The sequence below is a fragment of the Pygocentrus nattereri genome, chromosome 6 (genome assembly GCF_015220715.1).
Source record: "Pygocentrus nattereri isolate fPygNat1 chromosome 6, fPygNat1.pri, whole genome shotgun sequence".
Classification (NCBI taxonomy): domain Eukaryota; kingdom Metazoa; phylum Chordata; class Actinopteri; order Characiformes; family Serrasalmidae; genus Pygocentrus; species Pygocentrus nattereri.
In genome coordinates this window covers 32,522,264-32,543,604 of record NC_051216.1, presented here as the reverse complement: position 1 = coordinate 32,543,604, position 21,341 = coordinate 32,522,264, and the positions used below count along the sequence as shown (strand labels likewise).

Below are 21,341 nucleotides of genomic sequence, written 5' to 3'. Positions count from 1 at the left end.
GTAGAAACGTACATTTGAAAGGACTACATCATGGAAAACCAGATTTTCCTTGCTTTTTAAAATATGTTTGATGCACTATGTAAACATTGTTGGTTTGTTTTTGTTTGTTTTTGTGATGTCATGAAAACTGATATCCCTGCCTACACGCCTATATCCACATATTCAACCCGCAACAATTTCATTCCACCCATTGATAGTGACGTTATAAGGAGTGTTTCAGCCTTGCTTTCTCATTCAGTTAGATACAATGCATTGCAGTCAATCAGATCAGAGGTAGTTTACATATATCTAGGGTCACAGTGACAAAAATACTGTGTAATAGTAACGGAAAAGAGGTTTAAAACTGCTGGAAAATGTGTTTGTTTTTGGCAGATAAAACCACACAAGTAGCCATAAAAAAATCAAGAAAAATGGGGGTGATGAGCCTTTTAATTACTACAAATGTTATTATTAAAATGATTAATTTATTAAAATGTTAAACTCATCAGACCATCTCCTTCTATGGCTACTGTTCACCACAAATTCTACATGGTTCTCACTAACAGAGCTGCTACACTCAAACAAAGACGGTTCCTCCCAGGGTGTTCAGTACAGGGAATTGTTCTATTTAGAACCAGTTGATGCTTAAATGGCTCTGCATAGAGAAAAGGTTCTTTAGGTTATATATAGTTCTATATAGAAGCATTTTGAAAACGGTTCTACACAGCACCAAAATGGTTCTTCTACTATTGATGATGTCAAGCTCATAACAACAGAAGGAGCCTTTTCAGAAAGGCTCTAGAGCCATACACAACACATTCTCCACCAGTCTGAAGAACCATTCCCTTTACTAATGAATCCCTGAAGAACCATCTTTTTGAGAGAGTAGCTCAGCTGAGGGAGGAAGGAGGTTCAGTGGCAGCTTCAGTGTCTGTTTTTTATCTCGTGATCCTGGTTCACTTTCCCGGCCCTTTTGATTGGACGGCTGTGGGAGCACAGGCGGGCCTGAGGCTGGACTATGAGGGCGCGACAGCGGCTCAGTGTCAAACAAGCTTGAGTCGGCTGGATCGGCGGGTTGCAACATCCCCCGGCAGTAAACAGCAGACAGGAGGCAGCCCGCAGGTACCGCTGTGAGATCACATGTAGTCTGAATCTGTCTGCGCATTTCAGCGGAAGCGAGGCTCCTGTGTTTTACTCGCCTCAGCCAACTCAGTTAATCTTCCTTCGTCTTTGAGCTTCGTGTGGTTATGGTCGCTGCTATCGCAGCTAGCTAACCGAGCTAGCGTTGGGTTAATTCACAACTGGTCTAGCTGGTTCGAGATGACAAAGCTTTAGCCTTTGTCTGTGGCTCCTACACATTGTGTAGTGTCCCAGTCTGTAAGCAACACCAGCCGTCTCTCGTTTTAACGCTGTTATTTTCTTAAACACCCTTCAAGGCCCAACGTTGTTTACAGAGCGAACTTGCTGAAGACGCATCGAGCTAGCCGTGTCTGTTATTGGAGCAGCCACTCGCGTTTCTTAGTGATGTATTTTTCGTTTCGACTGATGCTGTTTATTTAACTTATTATTTCCTTGTAGGAAACATGAACTCTATCTCTGGCAAGAGTGTGCTGTCTCTGTGCAGACGGACCTCCGGCGCCCTTAGGTCTCTATCCAGCCCGGCTCCCGCTGCTATCTCTGGCGGTAGACCGCTGCTCCTCGGCGGGCTGAGAGTGTGCCACTCGGGCGGGAAGTCCAGGCCCAGCGTTAGCACCAAAAAACGGGGCTATGATATCACCAGAAACCCCCAACTCAACAAGGTGATGCCCTCACAACCTCCCTGTGTTAATAGGCCAAATGATGCTGATGGCCACAGTGTAACTGCTGCACCATTTAAGGTGGAACGGAAAAATCCGGGTTAGAAGCCAGTTTCTACCTTGTTGTGTTCCTTCTGCTGATCCAGCTAATTAGCCAGATAAAGAAGCCCTTCCTGAGTGGGTGTAGGAATTGTAGAAATGGAAAAAGCAGTAAGTGAAAACAGTGCACGGCACTCCAGGGCAGCTGTGTTAACTGTGTCAAAGGGGTAATTACACTTTTATAATGTTTGCATTATTAAAAAAATAAGATGGAAACAAAGTCATTTAGAATGTTTTGACATCAAAACCTTTACTGGACAGTTTCTAGAGAAGCGGAGTCAGAACTGTTTACAGTGGTGGTGATCGGAACCAGACATCTGTAGAGGTTAATGCCATTAAAAGGTACATTGCAGAAAACTAGTACACAGTTTTGCGAAAACATTTTTATTACATGCCATTCATGGCGGAGAGCTTGAAAGGTTTTTCATGACAAAACATATTTTTTCAGATTTACTATGGTTTTACCTTTATCAGCACTTTCTATGAGAGCTTAGAATACATGTGTAGGTTCTCTGGTCATTTTGGATTGTAATAACATGGAAATATAAGTGCTGTAGACATTGTGACCCCTGGTTGATATCATAGCTGTTGTATGGAAAGCTGATTCAGTCATTTTTTTTCTATAGTGAAGTGTTTCACATCAAACACTCTGAATGACTGTGTTTGCATCTAACTGACTGAATTATGCAGAAATTTTGAAAAAGTATGGGGTTCCCTTTTAAGAAGTTAGGAAGGGTTTTGAACACCAAAGAAATTCTACATGACTGAATTAGATTAATGAGGTGCTATATATTCATAAGATCAGTTTCCACTGATAAGACAAGGCTGAAAGTGCTTTGACGGTACATCAGTGCCAGCAAGCCTTTAACACCTGACCTTGTCCTGTAACACTACAAACAGCATACCGTCAGTGTTATAGTATTGTTAAACTTGTTTCACTTTGAAAGCCCAGTTCTCATGAAGTGATATGCAGTGTAAAGTAACTTATGCATTAAATGAGTGATTGGTTGTTGGAGATTTATGTTATGGCAAATGAACTTTCTCTTGAAAGGTGGGAAGTTGCGTTGAGGACATGAGTCAGGATTGTGCAAAGGAATATGCTTATGTCATGAAATTTTTCTATTCTGAAAATTGCTTTCAGCTGCATTCTGTATCCTGTTTTTAACTTTTTTTGCGCATGGGTTGGGTGGGTTTTTTTTTTTTTTTTTTTTTTTTTTGAGAGAGAGAGACAGAAATGATTAGAAGCAAGGCTAGCTGGACAGAGCCAGACTAAAAGTGGGGAAAAGAGAGGGCAGCGTAACAGGGGAGGTAGAGTCACTCAGACTTTCCATTGGTCAGAAATAAATAGACTCAACATGTGGTGTTTCCTTTCTGCTGGGAGCTTGCCCTGACTACAAGACAGGTTCAGAACAGAGTAGGCGCTTAATGTAAACCAGATTATGGGATGACTGTGTGTTTTTGGCCTGCAGCTATTGTAGTTGTGGCTGATGAAGGTGTGGTTTTGGGTCTACAGGGAATGGCGTTTACCCTGGAGGAGAGGCTTCAGCTGGGCATCCATGGCCTGCTGCCTCCATGCTTTCTCTCACAGGATGTTCAGGTGCTCAGAGTCATGAAGAGCTACGAGATACGCACAAATCCACTGGACAAGTAATGTTCACCTATTACTGAGTTTTGAATGAGTTTTGAGCTGTGTTTTTTATATATATATATATATATATATATATGCGCATGGGTTTCCCTAGGTCTGAGTGTGTGAGTGACTGTCTGTGTCTGTCTGTCTGCCCTGCGATGGACTGGCGACCTGTCCAGGGTGTATCCTGCCACCCCCACGCGACCCTGATGGAGAAGCGGCTTAGAAAATGTGTGTGTGTGTGTGTGTATATGTATGTATGTGTATGTATGTATGTGTATATATATATATATATATATATATATATATATATATATATATATATATATATATATATATATATGTGTGTGTGTGTGTGTGTGTGTGTGTGTGTGTGTGGGTGTGGGTGTGTGTGTGTGTGTTGTTACAAACACACTCAGCAAATAACTAGAAATTCAAGTCATTAAATACACATACATAGATATTTCTACAAGATAAATAAAATGTGGTCTCAGATTTTTGTACAGCACTGTACTTCCTACTGTAAAAGAGACCAGTAGAATCATTTTAAATATTGTTGCTGTCCGAAGAAAACAAGTATCTCAAAAATGATAAGTACACAGGAGAGGGCAGAAATATTCTTTACTTTCAGTGTAAGTTAATGTAGAGATTTTATTCCAAGCAGTTTTGGAGCATTTCCATTAGTCCAACTATCTTGAAGTTTCCACAGAATGTACAGGACAGCTGCTGTGTTTATACAGAAAATTAAAAACCACAAAAAATTTGAGATGCGTGCAGGATTTGTTTTGGACAGTGATGGTATTATCATGCTGATTGGAGGTTGATTGAAAAAGTAAATTTTAAAGTGTGTGTTCCTTTAGTGGCGTAGTCACACCAGCCTTATACATGTCTAGTACATTTCTCCTTTTCTTTCCTTTTTGTCTCTTTCCTCTCTCGTTCTCTCCTTGCAGGTATATCTTGTTGATGACCCTGCAGGACAGAAATGAAAAGCTATTTTATCGTCTGTTGACTTCTGACATTGAGGAGTTCATGCCTATAGTTTACACTCCCACTGTGGGCCTTGCCTGCCAGCAGTATGGCCTGGCTTTCAGGAGACCACGGTCAGTTCTAAAAAAGACATTTGTATTACCAAATGCAATTTCATATGTATATGTGTATATACACAGTATGAGTGGATATTCACAGCGAAAATCTGTTTTCTTTCAGAGGACTTTTTATCACCATTCATGACAGGGGCCACATTGCCACCATGCTGAACTCATGGCCAGAGGACAACATCAAGGTGTGTGGGTTATTAACAGAGCACAAACACACTCTGAGAATGTAGGCTAGCATTTTCAGATGTTTAATGTATTTTTTTGTGTGTGTGTTTGTGCGTTATCAGGCCATTGTGGTAACTGACGGCGAGAGGATCCTGGGTTTGGGAGACCTGGGTAGTTATGGAATGGGCATTCCAGTGGGCAAACTGGCGCTTTACACAGCATGTGGAGGAGTGCATCCTCAGCAGTGCCTGCCTGTACTGCTTGATGTGGGCACAGATAATGAGGTTTAACATGCTCTTTTGTTCAGTGAATGAATTTGTTCAGTCTCAGACAAAATTGTATTTAAAGCTCCATTAGGTAGGAAAGCACAAATTTGTGAATTATGGTTGTTATAGGGAATTAACATTTATTTCTTTAGGGTCACAGATGCAGTAAAATAAATAAAATGCTGATATTTTAGTGCAGTAGCTCAGTATCACCTAAATGTTCTGCTCTTCCAGAGTACATATCATCAAATGTACCTTTAATATTTTGCTCCATTTGAAACATCTGTCCCGTGTCTTGCTAAACGAGAGAAACAGGAATAATATTTAAAGTAACAGGTGGAGCTCATGTGCTGTTAGATCACACCTTTCGCTGGTCATGACGGAACCCTGCGCTGCATATTTGGTGTATTATCCCTGCTCTAACACACCTGCTTCAACTCAGAAAGGACTGATTAGTTGGAGCACGGAAAGACTAAAATATGCAGGACTGGGGGGGCTACAGGATGGAGAACCTCTGCCTCATACCCTGAATGTAGGCATGTAGGAATGTAATGTACTGCATTGCATTTAGATTACACACCAATCTGATCACAGTGCATGCTCAACTACCGGATCAGGAGCTTCCTAATTAAGTTTCACCTTCACAAAACCTGAAAATTTGAAAGTGTGTTAACTTGAGTCACAAAGAAGCTTAATAACCTCCTCTGTTAGCCCAGGTTTACGTAGTGTACATGAAAGCATGACATTAATGACAAACAGCCAATCACATAGTAGTTGAGGAGGACTTGAAGGAGCTTTTTTTTTTTTTTTTTTTTAGAACAAAGAAGGAAAAATAAATCTAAATCTAAAGTGCCTCTTGGGGTAATAACTGCCTTATGTTGTTAATAATAACTATGTAGTGTGAGCTGCTTCCTCGCCTAAATAAGTGATATTCTTCACATGCTTAATGGCACAAACGCAGTGAAGAAAAAAATTCCACCTCTGCTAGTCCCTGATTGGTCAGAAGCTTGGTTCAGTTGGCCAAAGAGGCGTTTATGATCTGAAATACAGTAGGAAATCCAGTAAATCCACAAATGTGGCATAAAATCGAAGGTTAGTTCGAACTATGCTTAAAGTTAGCTGGTTAAGCAAGTAATCTTGTTTCATGAGACAAACCCCAGAACACACGACAGTCACAAATGTGGTTGTGTTTTAAATGTATATATAAACAACATCCAGACACAACTTTAATGCTAAGTTTAAAGAAGGCCTTAATCAGTAAAGAAGAATTCTGAAATAAGATCTTCATCAAGTTCTCTGCTAAACCTTGCAGAATGTGCTTGTTAAATATTTAATTTTTTGTATCTTCTGATCAGACTCTCTTGAATGATCCCTTGTACATTGGACTGAAGCACAAAAGAGTGAGGGGAAAAGAATATGATGACCTCATTGATGAGTTCATGCAGGCTGTCACAGACAAGTGAGTATCAAGTCCATCAGAGATATAATTTAGAAGCTGATGTGTTAAGTCACTGATTAACCTCACTGTTTATTGCAGGTATGGTATGAACTGCTTGATTCAATTTGAGGACTTTGCCAACAGCAATGCTTTCCGCATTCTTAACAAGTACCGCAACCGTTACTGCACCTTCAACGATGATATCCAAGGTAAATATGAGTGTCAGTTAAACAAAATAGAATTCAGCATCTGTCTAAACTTGTTGTCAACTAGTGAGCTAGGACTCATTTGTTAGAGTGTGCACCACAGTTTGTCTGAAGTGCTCTAAATTAAACATGGTCGTGGTCTTTGATCAGTTTTTGAATTTGGCAGAATTTGGCAGGCATACAGTCACATTTTCATTTTTGCCTCCATTAATGCAAAAAAACAAACACTATTTTATAAAATCCCGATCTATCCCTCAAATGTCTTCTTGATAAAATGTGTAATTCTACATATTAATCTGCATAAATATAGAGACATTTAACTCCAATGATTTACAAAAATTCTGCATAATTAAATGGTTAAGTTGCCAGAAAAATCATTCAGTGATTGAAAAAAAAAAAACAGTGATGGTGATAGGAACCAGACATCTGAAGAGATTGCTATCTGGAAAAGCTCTCTCACAGAAGATTAACATTAACATTGCATATAAAACACTGAATATATGTAGGTCCATCAGTAGCTTTCAATAGTACATAAAATGTCTATATTTACATTGATGACATTACAATCCCTGGGGCAGTCATGGGCTGGAGGTTAAGGAACCAGCCCTGTGACCGGAAGGTCGTGAATTCGATCCCCTCAGGAAGTGCCCTTAAGCAAGGCACCTAACTCCTAATTGCTCCCTGGGCACCATGGATAGGGCTGCCCACCGCTCTGGGCAAGTGCTCACTGCCCCCTAGTGTGTGTGTTCACTAGTGTGCATCCATGTGGGTGTTTCACTGAGCAGACGGGTTAAATGCAGAGGTCAGTGTGCAGACATAGTTGGCAAAAATGTTTCTAAAAATTCTTTTTACCACCACTGTAAAGAACCCCAGCTGTTTCAACAGAGTTTCTCTAGAATGGAGCATTTTTCATCAGACATCTCTGAATGACTCTGATTACATCTCTGATATAGTGACTGCATTATACAGAAAATTTCAAAAATCAAAATCCAAGCAATAGAGGTAAATCTGACTTGGATCTCTCCGTCATGGTCACTTGTTTAATTACTCATTTCTTTGATTGCTTGGCTCAACTCTTTGCAAGTTTCATGTGGCAAAAGCAATGGCTTCACTATAGCTTACCTGTCAATATTAGCAGCAGCTCATGCTGCTAGAATGATAAGAACATCTGTAAAGAGTCAAATGTTAAAACAAGCACATTATGCAGACATTACAGTGCTGTCATGCCCTGAGAAAAGTGTGCACCCAAGAACAGGTGGACTGTTTGCACCTGTTAACTGAACTAAACAAAACATTTAATTGTTTTGCACCAAACAAGATACACTGTATTGCCAAAAGTGCTTGCTTGTCTGCCTTCACACGCATATGAAATTAACTGAGATCCCATTCTTAATCCATAGGGTTTAATATGACGTTGGCCCACCCTTTGCAGCTATAACAGCTTCAACTCTTCTGGGAAGGCTTTCCACAAGGATTAGGAGTGTGTTTATAGGACTTTTTTAACTGTTCTTCCAGAAGCGCATTTGTGAGGTCAGACACTGATGTTGGACGAGAAGGCCTGGCTCACAGTCTCTAATTCACCCTAAAGGTGTTCTATCAGGTTGAGATCAGGACTCAAGTTCTTCCACACCAAACTCCCTCGTCCATGTCTTTATGGACCTGCTTTGTGCACTGTTGTGCAGTCATGTTGGAACAGGAAGGGGCCATCTCACAACTGTTCCCACTAAGTTGAGAGCATGAAATCTTCCAAAATCTCTTGGTCTGCTGAAGCATTAAGAGTTCCTTTCACTGGAACTAAGGGGCCGAGCCCAACTCCTGAAAAACAACCATAATCCCCTCTGCCAAGCTTTACACTTGGCATGTTGTAGTCATACAAGTACTGTTCTCCTGGCAAGCGCCAAACCTAGAGTCATCCATCGGATTGCCAGATGGAGAAATGTGAGTCTTCACTCCAGAGAGCGTGTCTCTACTGCTCTAGAGTCCAGTGGCGGTGCTTTACACCACTGCATTCGACGCTTTGCATTGTGCTTGGTGATGTAAGGCTTGGATGCAGCTGCTTGGCCTTAGAAACCATTCCATGAAGCTCTCTACACTGTTCTTGAGCTAATCTGAAGGCCACATGAAATTTGGAGGTCTGTAGTAATTGACTACAGAAAGTCGGCGACATCTGTGCACTATGCGCCTCAGCATCCGCTGACCCCGCTCTGTCATTTTATGTGGCCGACCACTTATTGGCTGAGTTGCTGTCGTTCCCAATTGCTTCCACTTTGTTATAATACCGCTAACAGTTGATTGTGGAATATTTAGTAGAGAGGAAATTTCACGGCTGGACTTGTTGTACAGGTGGCATCCTATCGCAGTACCACTCTGGAACTCTTGTAATTCACTGGAACCTTTCATAAATGTTTGAAGAAGCATTCTGCATCCATAGGTGGTTTTATACACCTGTGGCCATGGAAGTGATTGGAACACCTGAATTCAATGACTTGTGAGTGAATGGATTGAATGGATTGGTGAGTGAATACTTTTGGAAATATAGTGTAATAAAATATTTCTGTATTTCAGGCACAGCATCAGTGGCTGTTGCTGGCATACTTGCTGCTCTGAAGATCACCAAAAATAAGCTGTCTGATCACAAATTTGTGTTCCAAGGAGCAGGAGAGGTACTGTTTAGACCAAAAGACTTGTGTTTTTATTATAGTAAATATATGTCTTAAATTTATGATATATAGTTCATCTGTAACTTCTCACTAAGACTGTTTCAGAATTGTTTTGTCATATTTATTGTTAATTGTGTTTTATATATATATAACTGTACATCATAAGAAGCACAGTCTAATGGGTCACAAAGTCATTTGATCGCAAACTGTTAACCATGTAATTAGGCTGCTTTGGGCATTGCTCATCTACTCATCATGGCCATGGCTAAGGAGGGAGTGTCGCATGCTGACGCTGTCAAGAGGATCTGGATGGTGGACTCTAAAGGGCTTATTGTCAAGGTAACAATTGTCGTCTAACTACCATGTGGGTGTGCTTATGTTATCATCATTATGCAAAGATGTGGATGCCTTCCTACACCATAACTGAAAAAGGTTATTTGTGGGGGCTTGATTAAGGTTTAAAATGTCATTACATGATTGCTGGAGATTATGTTTTCCTCCACAATCTCAACAAAGAGAAACAGTTCCTTCTTCATTTGACAAAGGATGTTGAACAGTTTTTTGCTATTTGATCTTCAGGGCAGAAGTCACTTGAATCATGAAAAGGAAGAGTTTGCCCATGAACATCCTCATATAAAGACGCTGGAGGAGGTGGTGGAAACCATCAAACCTACAGCTGTCATTGGTAATTATGTATGGAGCGATAGAATGTTTATTTTGGAAATCCAGTGTTATTCTTTTTACACTTTTACTGTGTGTGTGTGTGTGTGTGTGTGTGTGTGTGTATATATATATATATATATATATATATAATATATATATATATACACACAGTAATATATATATATATATATATATATATATATATATATATATATATATATATATATATATATATATATATATATATTTGCAACAATTATTTTGAAAACTAATATTAAATTAAAAAGATGACATATTGTACTGTGTATTTATTTGAATATTATTACTTCGTGTAGGTGTGGCAGCCATTGGAGGAGCTTTTACAGAGAAGATCATAAAGGATATGGCCTCCTTTAATGAGAGGCCCATCATCTTTGCCCTCAGTAATCCTACCAGCAAAGCAGAATGCACAGCAGAACAATGTTACAGACTCACAGAGGTAACACACACCTTCCAGCTATCACACTTCATTAAAGAGCCCATCTAGATGCCTTACAGTGAGTTAATGTGTAAACAATTACAGTGTGCCAGAACAGGGCAGACTGACCTTAATGTAATTTATCAGTGTTTATACCTTTAACCTAATTAACTATACATTGTACTATGTGAGATGAAAACACACTGAAGTGTGTGTGTGTGTGTGTGTGTGTGTGTGTGTGTGTGTGTGTGTGTGTGTGTGTGTGTGTGTGTGTGTGTGTGTGTGTGTGTGTGAATATCAAAGGGTCGTGGGATCTTTGCCAGTGGCAGCCCCTTTCAGAAGGTCACTCTTGCTGATGGACGCACCTTCTACCCTGGCCAGGGCAATAATGCTTACGTGTTCCCTGGAGTAGCACTTGGGGTCATTGCCTGTGGAGTGCGACATATATCGGATGACATTTTCCTCACCACAGCGGAGGTAAATGTTCTCATAATAGTGTGGGAAAACTTCACTATGACAGGTTTACTACTGAGACAAAACATCTCCTAAATTCCTCCCAAAGAGCTACCTTCCTGCTGGTTCCAGCCTGCTAATCAAAGATTTCTGAAGGCAATGAAGAAATATATCAGGCAGGGTTAATCAGGTTTGGAACTTAAGCCGGCAGGAAGGTAGGAGCAGAGTTGGTGACCATAGGTTTTAAAAAAACAGCCATATGTTTCTTTAAGGACAAAGAATTCAGTTGTACGAAACAGTTGTATGCAAATGTTTGGGCAAGCATCAAATCACATTTTGTTGATTTTTTTAAGTGAAATAAATGTGTCTTTGTGCATGTCTTTGTGTATAAGGCACTCTTTGATTCAATGAAATCACAGCCTTCAGTGTTTCTTGTAACCAGAAAACAGTCTGTTGTTGATTTAGCTCAAGTGTATGGAAAGTAAAGTCAATTAAAAAAAACCTTAAACTTTTGTTTCTTTAAGTATTACAAGATTTTGTTGTATGTTTTGAATCACTTTCTTTTTGTAATATGCAGCATCATCTTCAATTCCTTTACTGACAGGATTTGTTGTTGTGTTTTAGGCAATATCGGACATGGTTACAGAGGAGCATCTGGCTGAGGGGAGATTATACCCTCCCCTTAGCACCATCAGAGAAGTGTCCTTTAAGATTGCTGTGAAGGTTAGTCATGGTAACTGTGTAACTTCACTGTTATACACTATATGTCCAAATGAATTTGACTGCTTTCATGTGCACCTTTTGCTAGCACACGTGTTCAGTTGAGCTCTCAAAGCTTGTATGACCTCCATAGATGGCTGTGCCTCTGAGTTGACAGCAAATCGATTCAGTTCAAAATTAGTTTAGTCTGAACGAATGGTTCTTTGAATGTCCATACATTTTATACTACTGTTCAGTAGAAAGGGACACTATGAAACAGCCACACCTGAACCTAACGTCCCCATGCCCAATGTCAAGCATCATCCAGACGAATTAGTACCATCCAGAGCAATTAGGATGAGTTGGAGTGAAGTTTGTGACCCGGAACGAGTGATCCAACATCAGTACCTGACCTCACTAATGCTTTTGTGGTTGAAGTCAGAACCTCTCAGCAGTGATCCCACATCTAGTGTAAAGCTTAACCAGAAGAGTAGAAGCTGTTACTGCAGCAAAGTGGGGCCAAACTCCCAATTGATTACCTTTAGTTTTAGAAGAAAAAAATGGACAAGCAAGTGTTTACAAAGTTTTGGACACGTAGTGTATATGGTTACATGTAACCTGTTGTCCAAGTTTAATTAATCACTCATCTTACTCTGTCTTAACAGTGTGTAATATTATTTATCTTAACTTCCAACATACCCCCCTTTTCTTCTTGTTTCAGATTATAGACTATGCCTACAAGCAAGATATTGCCTCATGGTATCCAGAGCCTAAGGATAAAGAAGCTTTTGTGTTGTCGCATATCTACAGTGCAGACTATGACTCCTTCACACTGGACTCCTACACATGGCCCAACGAAGCCATGAAGGTCCAGGATGTGTAGCTGCCTAGCCTCTCTTTCCGCTCTCTACATATCAGTACCATGTCTCATCCTTGTTTTTTTTTCTGCCTTGCTTTTACAGTTCATAATGGTATCATCTTTGCATTTAGTGCCCTATATGATTAGACTTTTGCTAAGTTAAAAGTAGAGCCACCCACTCTTGAGATGTCTCCTATGCCCACACATATGCCAAAGAGTCTGTCTGTGCATTTTATCATATCTGTCACAAAGATCTGCATATGCTGGAGGTGAAGTGACTTTAATAGCTGTTGGTACATTTTTTTTTTTTTTAGCTTTCTGGTCAAAAATAATAATAATAGCAACACATCATGTCCTTGAAGTTGAGGAGACTGGAAAATTGTAGCTCTTAAATAGGAATACATTTTAACACTTTATTATTTAGTCCCTTTTTTGAGTGTACACTCCCAACATATTTATAAAAGTTCCTTCTTTATTTAAGCACTCCTTTGTTTGCAGCCCCTAAGCACTGACGCCCATTGACTTCATGTTAGGGATAGTTGCCAATAGCAACTGATGGAATATTTCCATCCAGAGGGAATGGTTTTGTTTTTGAGATGTAACCTACTCCAAGTATGATGCTGTCTGAATTCAGTATGCTGTTTGTTTTTGTAAAAAGGGCCTTTTGTGTTGGCATATAAGAATTTGCCAAAGTATGTCTTTTATGAACTATATTTCACTCCAATAGCAGTGAGTATTGTTATCCTCAAAAGATCACTAATTGTATGTGAAGTACCACCTAGGTCTTCAGCTGACAGCTATCATATTTTTATTTTTACCATTTATTTATGTGCTCTGTGCGAACGGAAGAATTACTGCCATCATCATTTATGAACATGCTCTGCTTATGAGTAATGCACTACGAAGGAATTCTATTTTCAAATATCTAAGCAAGGGAAAATGACTGTTTTGAATAAACATTGAAACTAGTGTCTTAGTGAAGGACTGGTCGTTTGCACTGTACACAGTGATGTATTGATCATGTTGGTTTGTGAAGACCCGGCTATTGGCCCTGCTTAACTGGAGTTAAAAGAACATGATCTGTGATTATTACTAATTAATAACTACATAGCCTGAAGTCTAAAAGAAGTATTCTATGTTAAATACACAGATGATGCACTACATGGCCAAATATGTGGACACCCAGTTGGCAGTTTTGGCTGACTCAGTCACACCCATTCTTCATCTGGTGCTTACAATCAAGCATACATCATGCAGTCTCCATAGACAAATACTGGTAGTAGAATGGGCCGTACTGAAGAGCTCAGTTTTTCAACATGGCTCTGTTAGGATGCCACCTTTCCCAGTTAGTTTATCAAATTTCTGCACTGCTAGAGCTGTCCTCATCAACTGTAAGTGCTGTTAATGGAAAATGGAAACATAAGAGAGGCAGTTTAGGCCAAAATCCTAACCGCTCACACCATCAAACCCTCTCACACTCACTATCAAACTCACACTATGAAACCTTCTTACACTATCAAACTCACCATCAAACCCTCACACACTTTCTATCAAACTCACAGTTACTATCAAACTCTCACACTCATCACAATCACTATCAAACACAATCACAAACTCACACTCACCATCAAACTGTCACACTATCAAACTCACAATTACTATGAAACACCTAACTCACACTCAACATCAAACTCACACTATCAAACTTACGCTCAGCATCAAACTCGCATTCACTATTAGACGTGATGGCGAGTGCGAGAGGTTTGATGGTGAATGAGAGGGTTTAATAGTGAGTGAGATGTCTGTGCAGTGCTATCTGTAAAGTCTGGTGGTGGAGGAATAATGACATGGCATTTGGTAATTTATATCAAGACTTAGATAAACAGAAGTATATGAAAAACACCCATGCATATTTTCTCCAAAAAAAGAAAGAAAACAGAAGACCACACACTGGAATTAAAACAGAAAGATGATAAAGTAATAGGAAAAACTGCTATTACAGGAATATAAAATGTGACAAAACAATGTAGAGAAAAATCATAAGTCAATATATTTGTTTAAACAAATATTCTCTTACTTGCAAAATGTTAAGTAAAAAAAGCAGAAGGAGAGTAATAAGCAAAGTAGAAATTAGACTGTCCTCAGATTTCTTCCCTACAAAGCAAGACTTGGACAAAGCTGTTATATTTTTATGCAAATTACATGAATTAAACAACTATGCTTATAATTGCGCATTCATCGCTACATAACAAAACTGAAAAAATGAACTGGTTCACAAACATCTGCACTGTGATGGACTGGTGACGTGTAAAAGGTGTTTCCTGCCTCCCGCCCAGTGACCTCTGCGATTTGCTCCAGCATCCCACACAACCCTGAAGGATAATTGGCTTAGATAGTGCCTGTGTGTGAGGTTCACTAATATTAGTAACCATAAAGTCATTGGTTAAGTTCAGTCAACAAAGATGGTGTCCACATGGTCTGCAACAGTCTCTCAGTCAGGCTCAGATCCCTAAAGATTCACACAGCCATGATAAAATAGTTTGGAGACTGGCATGAAGTTCTTACCTCTACCACAACAGCCTTCTCAGAGAGCAATCACTCCCCAGACACATCACACATACAGGATTTAGACAGTCACGAAGATCACAGAAATACATTACATTACAATACATTACAACAATCGGATAAATGAAAGCTTCTCACAAAGGAAATTGAAAGGTTTAAGTATTGCATAGCTGACAGTATTGGATTTTGGTAGGTTAGATGTTACTGACTGTGGGGTGTCAATCAAAGCCTGCGATCCCAGGTTGCCTTTCAGGTGTTTTTCCAGTAGGTTGACAGGTAAAGAAAGCATGAAGGTGAAGGTGCCATTGTACCAAACATGTCCTCACTCAACCACAGGCCTGTGACCAGTGACTGTTAACAGATACGGTGGCAAATGCCTTCAGGCTTTCTTAAACACACTTACCACAGGGATGGGGGCTTGGGGGTGATGGCACACATGTTCAAAAGCAGCCTTTTTTTATGGCGTATATTTTAGGACATTGTCAGACCACATCATTTTTCAGACATGTCTCAGCACTCATACACTCTGAGATCTAGTTAAGCCACTCCAGAAACCAAAGGCCTTTGACTGTAATGTTGGTGACATTTACAATGCTGCTGTTTATTCCTAGATTAATCACAACTTTGTGGCCTAATTAATAAAGACCACAATATATTCCAACCATAAATTTACTGAGCTGCACTATTATGTTATTTTGTAAGATGAAGATTAAGATTCACACCATCATTGTACTTGATTCTGTGTGTCCTTCAGTGTTAGAAGAGAAAAACGAACATGCATTTCTCCTCCTCTGGGTGGCAGTGTGAAGCTAGTGAAGGGAGGCGCCCCTGGCTTTCAACTTGCCTTCTGCTGGCCTTACATTCAACCTGTATGGCTCCTCGAAGACCGTCTGCCTGTCAGGCACCTTTGCTTTGCTACTGGCCGCCTGCAGAGTGTGCCCATTCTGGGAACAGTAAATCATGCTCAGGCTTAGTTTAGCCATCATAGGTCAGCAGTGAGGCAGCACTCCTATGCTTGTGTCCCGGACTACACATGCCATATCATATTTCAAAGAGTCCGTCTGTTGAAAGATTGATACCTGATGGACAATGGGGATTTTGCCCTTAAGTGAAATTGGGGTGAAAGTCCAATTTCACTTAGTAATTTTTAATACAATGTAGAACACAGAACTAACAAACAAGGCAATTGTAAGGAGGAGCGAGGAGGCGGACGCACACGCTGAGATAAGCAAGATTTATTATGGGCAAATCCAGGGTCGTGGTCATAACAGTCCAGGGTCAATGAGCCGACACGGACAGATCGAGGAAGAGACATGACAAAAACCAGAACCAACACATCAAACAAAGACCAGATACAAAGACTGGCGAACACAAGGGGCAAACACAGGGGGGTCATTATCATTATAAAGTGCCTTTCAAGGTCCCAGTCAGAATCACACATTTATTTTCAATTTAATGTAAAATAATGAAGTTTTGAGTTTTTATTACAAATGTGTAATCATTAACACATATATCTATACTATATTTACCATCTTGGAGTTATTTTTTATTAATTTGTACTATTTTCTTTAAGTGTGTGTAGGCGATTTTGCCATGTCCCTCTCACAATAGTGGGAGCAACTATGAGTATAATAAGTCATTAAATTAAACAAAATTAAAATTATTTTTTTGTGGTCTTATTATTATTGACACTTTCATAAATGGGTAATTCTAGTAGTTTCCAACAGATATTTAGTATAAATATTAAGTATTTAATACATGTCCCTCAAATCAGTGTCCACCCTGTCATTATGTTGTAACTGGCCCTTTAATGCGGTAGCTGATGTCATCTGTGACATCACGACCACCACTTTGATGATCTTCAGTGATGGCTGACACATATGACCCCTTATCAGTAAGTATTTACACCTTAATTTCACAATTTTCTTCATATTGTCTTTCTTGTTGCATGGTGTCGAGCTTAACATGTCCACCCTATCATGGGGAAATATTAAAAAATATTATTATTTTTCAAAAATTTTAAATATTGTCATATTTATTTTGAGGTCACCTTCACTACTGCTAACTCTGCTAGCTGAGGGGCCCCCATATGCTTAGCAATGGCTAATTTTAGCTGAAAATGTCCACCCTATCGTTGTCCACCCTGTCATTAATACTTCCCTGATAGGGTGGACATGATGCATGACAGGGGGGACAGGTGGATAGTTTTTTGACAATAATAACGTAATAAAATAACATTATACACACCTCTTGTTAACAATAACAATTGAAGTCAGACTGCTGGTTTAAGGGTGTCCTGCATCTGTTTTAGTTATGAGTCAAAGAGGAGCTGAAATAGCAAAACGCTACCGGGAGCGCCGTGATGCTGACCCTGACAGAAGAAGACAGTATCTTGAAAAAGAGAGGGCCAGGTGGAAGAAGGACAGAGACACTAGAAAGAAAAAGGGGATTGATGAGCTGAGTGAGCGAGAGAAGAGGGCAAAAAGAAAGAAGTGGAGAGAGGCAAAAAAAGCAGCCAGAGCAAAGTCCAGGGCCATAGTTTTGCTTTTGTCAGAGACACCACCCAGCACTCCTGAAACTCAGCCCGAGCCAGGGCCCTCCAGGTTAGAAGTTGTTAAGTTAGTAAGAGATTAAGGATTTTTCATTACATCTCAAAAATAATGAGAGGAAGATGGGAGGGGAGAGTACAGAAGGGAACAGGTGCAGAGATTTAACCACTATAGCACTTTAAATCAGCCCCCCCTCCCAAAAAAAAACTGAAAGGTAATGAAATGAGAACAGGGAATGAAAGTGAGAATAGAGGAGGGAGAAAGGTATGTACAGAAAGGTAAAGTCATGATATAAAAAATTGATATGTTTAAAGAAAATCATTATAATTATCTTTTTGTTTTCCAGACAAAGACGCAGAGGGGAAAGTATGCGAAGGAGTGCAAAGAAGAAACTGGAAATTAAGATCGCTGAATTGGAGGCAATCCTGGCAAAGGAGAGAGCAAAAGCGCAGAAATACAAAAAGAGATATCAGAGGGCTAAGAAAGAAGGAGCTTCCACTACGTCACCACGTACAGCTGTAAAAGCTTTGTTGGGCCGTCAGAAGGTGAGGTCTCCTGTCAAAAAGGCTCTACTTTTTCATGCTGCTTTAGTGGAAGATATCCGATCCAAATACAAAAAATCAAAAGCAAATAAGGAAAAGCAGCTGATCGATAAAGTTGTCACTCGAAACATAGTGAAAAAGTACAAGCTCCAAAGCTATGCCAGGTCAGCTTTTGGGTACTCGAAGAAGAGAGCCATACATCCTCCTGACAATCTCACCTACAACAGTAGAAGAAGAAGTGTCCATCAAATGCAGTTAAGAAACAACATTACATCTTTTTTCCTGCGAGATGACGTCAGCCGAATGACAGCCGGTCGCAAGCAAACCATTACACTGCGCAAGAAGAAGATGCAGAAGAGGTTGTTAACTGACACAAGAAAAAAATTGTACCAGAAATTTTTGTCTGAGAACCTTGGAAATGTGTCTTACACCACATTTTGCCGCTGCAAACCATTTTGGGTGGTAAGCCCTTCCCCCTCTGACCGGGATTCATGTTTATGCAAGAAACATGAGAACTTGCTATTCATGACGGATGCTTTACAGAGCTGCGGGTTGCTGCATCACCGAGATATTGAACAACTGGCTCAGGAAACCATGTGTGATTCCAAAACGAAGGCCTGTGCGTATGGGGAGTGCAGGGAATGCCTTTATACATGTCAGCCAATGCTGCGACATCCTGGACAAGATGGTGTCACTTTTTGCCAATGGACAACTGAGAAAATAGAGAGAGATGACAAAAGCTCCACAATTACAGTCAAGAAGGTGTTGGAAATGTCAGAGGATGAACTAAGCACACAGTTCCACAACAGCCTTTTCCATTTCAGGCGCCATATTTTTAACATCAAATGGCAGTATGACGTTTACCGTAAGATTAGAAACAACCTCAGGAGCACTGAGTGTCTCATACATATTGACTTCAGTGAAAACTACTCCTGCAAATACCACAAGGAAATACAGTCTGTGCATTTTGGGGGCTCACACCAACAGGCCAGTCTGCACACTGGAGTGTTATATGTTGCAGGTGATCAAGCACCACAGAGCTTTTGCACAATCTCACCCTCCAGGAGACATGACCCAGTGGCCATCTGGGCCCACCTCGACCCCATTCTGAACCAAGTGAGAGAGCAACATCCTGATGTCTGCACGCTCCATTTTTTTAGTGATGCTCCAGCGACACAGTACCGTCAAAAGGGGAATTTTTTCCACCTCTCTACCGAACCCTTCAAGTATGGATTCAAGCAAATTTCCTGGCACTTTTTTGAAGCCAGCCATGGGAAGGGGGCTCCAGATGGGGTAGGGGGGGCCCTCAAGAGAACAGCCGACAAAATTGTCGCCCATGGAGAAGACATTCCGAATGCACAGACATTGTATGAGAAACTAAAAGGTCAAGAAAACTGTTCAATTGACCTGCACTTCATTCCAGAGTCAGACATTGAGGCAAAGCCCGAGGTAGGCCTAATGAATGAATGAATGAATGAATGAAAACACACACACATATACACACACACACACACACACACACACCTCCTGATCAGTTATCTTTCCTCTGTCATCTGTAGGTACCTGCTGTGACTGCTGTAAAAGGCACTACAAGAATCCACCAAGCCATCAGCATGAAACCTGGTGAAATGATGTACAGAGACATTTCATGGGACATTAAATGGGAGGAAGGCACCCTGGATTGTTCATGTTTCAACCTTCAAAAAGTGTCCCTGCTGGCATCTGATCAGTCAAAAGTACATGTGAAGGAACCGATTAAAAGTTGGAGGCCAGAAGTCATCGAAGAGAAGCACATTGGTGAATGGTGTGTAGTCAACTACGACAATGATGGATACCCTGGTATCATTCTCGATGTAGAGGAGCACAGCGTGAAAGTTAAATGCGTGCACAACAAAGGAATCAACAAATTCTGTTGGCCAAGTCCTCGTGATGACATCAACTGGTATGGGGATTGGCAGATTCTGTGCCTCATGCCGGAACCACAACTTGTTAACAGGCGTGCTTTCTCAGTTGAGCCATCTGTTTGGAAGTACATGGAGGACCAATTACAGTAGACCTAGATACGTGTCCTAATGTTCTGTTGAGTAGGCCTACGCTAGATGTTTTTTGATGTTCTGTTTTGATGTTCTGTTGAGAAGCATATGTGTTCTGATGTTGGTGTATGAATTAACTGAGTACAGTTTGTACCTAACTCATCCTTTTAAATGTTTTTCTGTACTTAATGAATTGCATTTGTCCATCCTGTCATGTAATTTTCCACCCTATCGTGCCGATGCCAATGTTTGCAATATGCCCATATTTTGACATTCTGTATTTAATTCATAAAAAGTGTTTAAGCTTGACCAATATGTATTTTTAACACCCAAGGGGCAGCTTAATAACATGATTATAAAGTGAAAGGGGAAATCTTACCTTTTTCTTATCGAAATTACAATGTCTCAAAGGCACTTTATAATGATAATGACCCAGGGCTTAAATACACGGAACAATGAGGGACAGGGGAATACAATCAGGGGCGGAGTAACCAAACAGGGGCCAGGACTGAAACCAAAACAAAGGAGCACATGGACAGGACTGGGAGGGGCCAACCATGACAGCAGGCAGAAACGGGCACAGAAACAGAACGGGCAACAGGAACCGAAGAAGACATGGCAACAGAAACGGGAGACCGGGAGACAACACCAGACACAGGAACAGACGAAACAAAACGAGGACAAAAAACGGAGGGAGGACGAGGAGGCACAACACAAAACAACGCCGACCGAGAGACGACCGGAGACACAGGACGAGGAAAACAAGAACGAATGACAGACCACGCAAAAGACAGGGTAACAGGCACCAAGACAGACACAGGAACGGAAACGGGTACAGAAATAGAAACAAGAACAGAAACAAAAGGAGACACAGGAACGGGAACCACAACAGTAGGGAACAGGACAAAACCAGGGACCGAACAGGGCAGAAACGAAGGAACAGAAACAGACACAGGAGGCACAGAAGGACCACAGGGAACAGAGACAGAAACAGAAGGCCCAGGGGGAACAGACATGACAAAAACCAGAACCAACACATCAAACAAAGACCAGATACAAAGATACAAAGACTGGCGAACACAAAGGGCAAACACAGGGCTTAAATACACGGAACAATGAGGGACAGGTGAATACAATCAGGGGCGGAGTAACCAAACAGGGGGCAGGACTGAAACCAAAACAAAG

General features: G+C 40.6%; 2 protein-coding genes across 3 annotated transcripts; both read left to right on the top strand.

Moving 5' to 3' along the window:
* Positions 1 to 952: 952 nt before the first annotated feature.
* On the top strand, positions 953 to 13,436 carry me3 (malic enzyme 3, NADP(+)-dependent, mitochondrial). Its single transcript, XM_017695215.2, has 15 exons — positions 953 to 1,101; positions 1,558 to 1,778; positions 3,388 to 3,521; positions 4,455 to 4,604; positions 4,711 to 4,786; positions 4,889 to 5,050; positions 6,388 to 6,491; positions 6,570 to 6,679; positions 9,242 to 9,339; positions 9,562 to 9,675; positions 9,916 to 10,021; positions 10,335 to 10,477; positions 10,760 to 10,933; positions 11,534 to 11,632; positions 12,330 to 13,436. The coding sequence occupies exons 2-15, from the start codon at positions 1,563 to 1,565 to the stop codon at positions 12,489 to 12,491; spliced, it is 1,848 nt and encodes a 615-aa protein (XP_017550704.1). The 5' UTR covers positions 953 to 1,101; positions 1,558 to 1,562; the 3' UTR covers positions 12,492 to 13,436.
* Positions 13,437 to 16,878: 3,442 nt separating this feature from the next.
* On the top strand, positions 16,879 to 20,858 carry LOC108426002. 2 transcript variants are annotated; one of them, XM_037539183.1, is made up of 3 exons: positions 16,879 to 16,926; positions 17,928 to 19,572; positions 19,683 to 20,858. In XM_037539183.1, the coding sequence occupies exons 1-3, from the start codon at positions 16,913 to 16,915 to the stop codon at positions 20,175 to 20,177; spliced, it is 2,154 nt and encodes a 717-aa protein (XP_037395080.1). In that variant the 5' UTR covers positions 16,879 to 16,912; the 3' UTR covers positions 20,178 to 20,858. The 2 variants fall into 2 exon arrangements, with proteins under 2 accessions (XP_037395080.1, XP_037395079.1); XM_037539182.1 differs by lacking the exon at positions 16,879 to 16,926 and adding an exon at positions 17,778 to 17,845.
* Positions 20,859 to 21,341: the final 483 nt, after the last annotated feature.

Coding starts and splice junctions, on each gene's coding strand:
- me3 (XM_017695215.2), top strand. CDS start 1,563: ATGAACTCTATCTCTGGCAAGAGTGTGCTGTCTCTGTGCAGACGGACC. Junction 6,492..6,569: donor ATGCAGGCTGTCACAGACAA/GTGAGTATCAAG, acceptor TGTTTATTGCAG/GTATGGTATGAACTGCTTGA. Junction 9,340..9,561: donor TGTTCCAAGGAGCAGGAGAG/GTACTGTTTAGA, acceptor CCATGTAATTAG/GCTGCTTTGGGCATTGCTCA.
- LOC108426002 (XM_037539182.1), top strand. CDS start 17,817: ATGAAAGTGAGAATAGAGGAGGGAGAAAG. Junction 17,846..17,927: donor AGAATAGAGGAGGGAGAAAG/GTATGTACAGAA, acceptor TTTGTTTTCCAG/ACAAAGACGCAGAGGGGAAA. Junction 19,573..19,682: donor ACATTGAGGCAAAGCCCGAG/GTAGGCCTAATG, acceptor TGTCATCTGTAG/GTACCTGCTGTGACTGCTGT.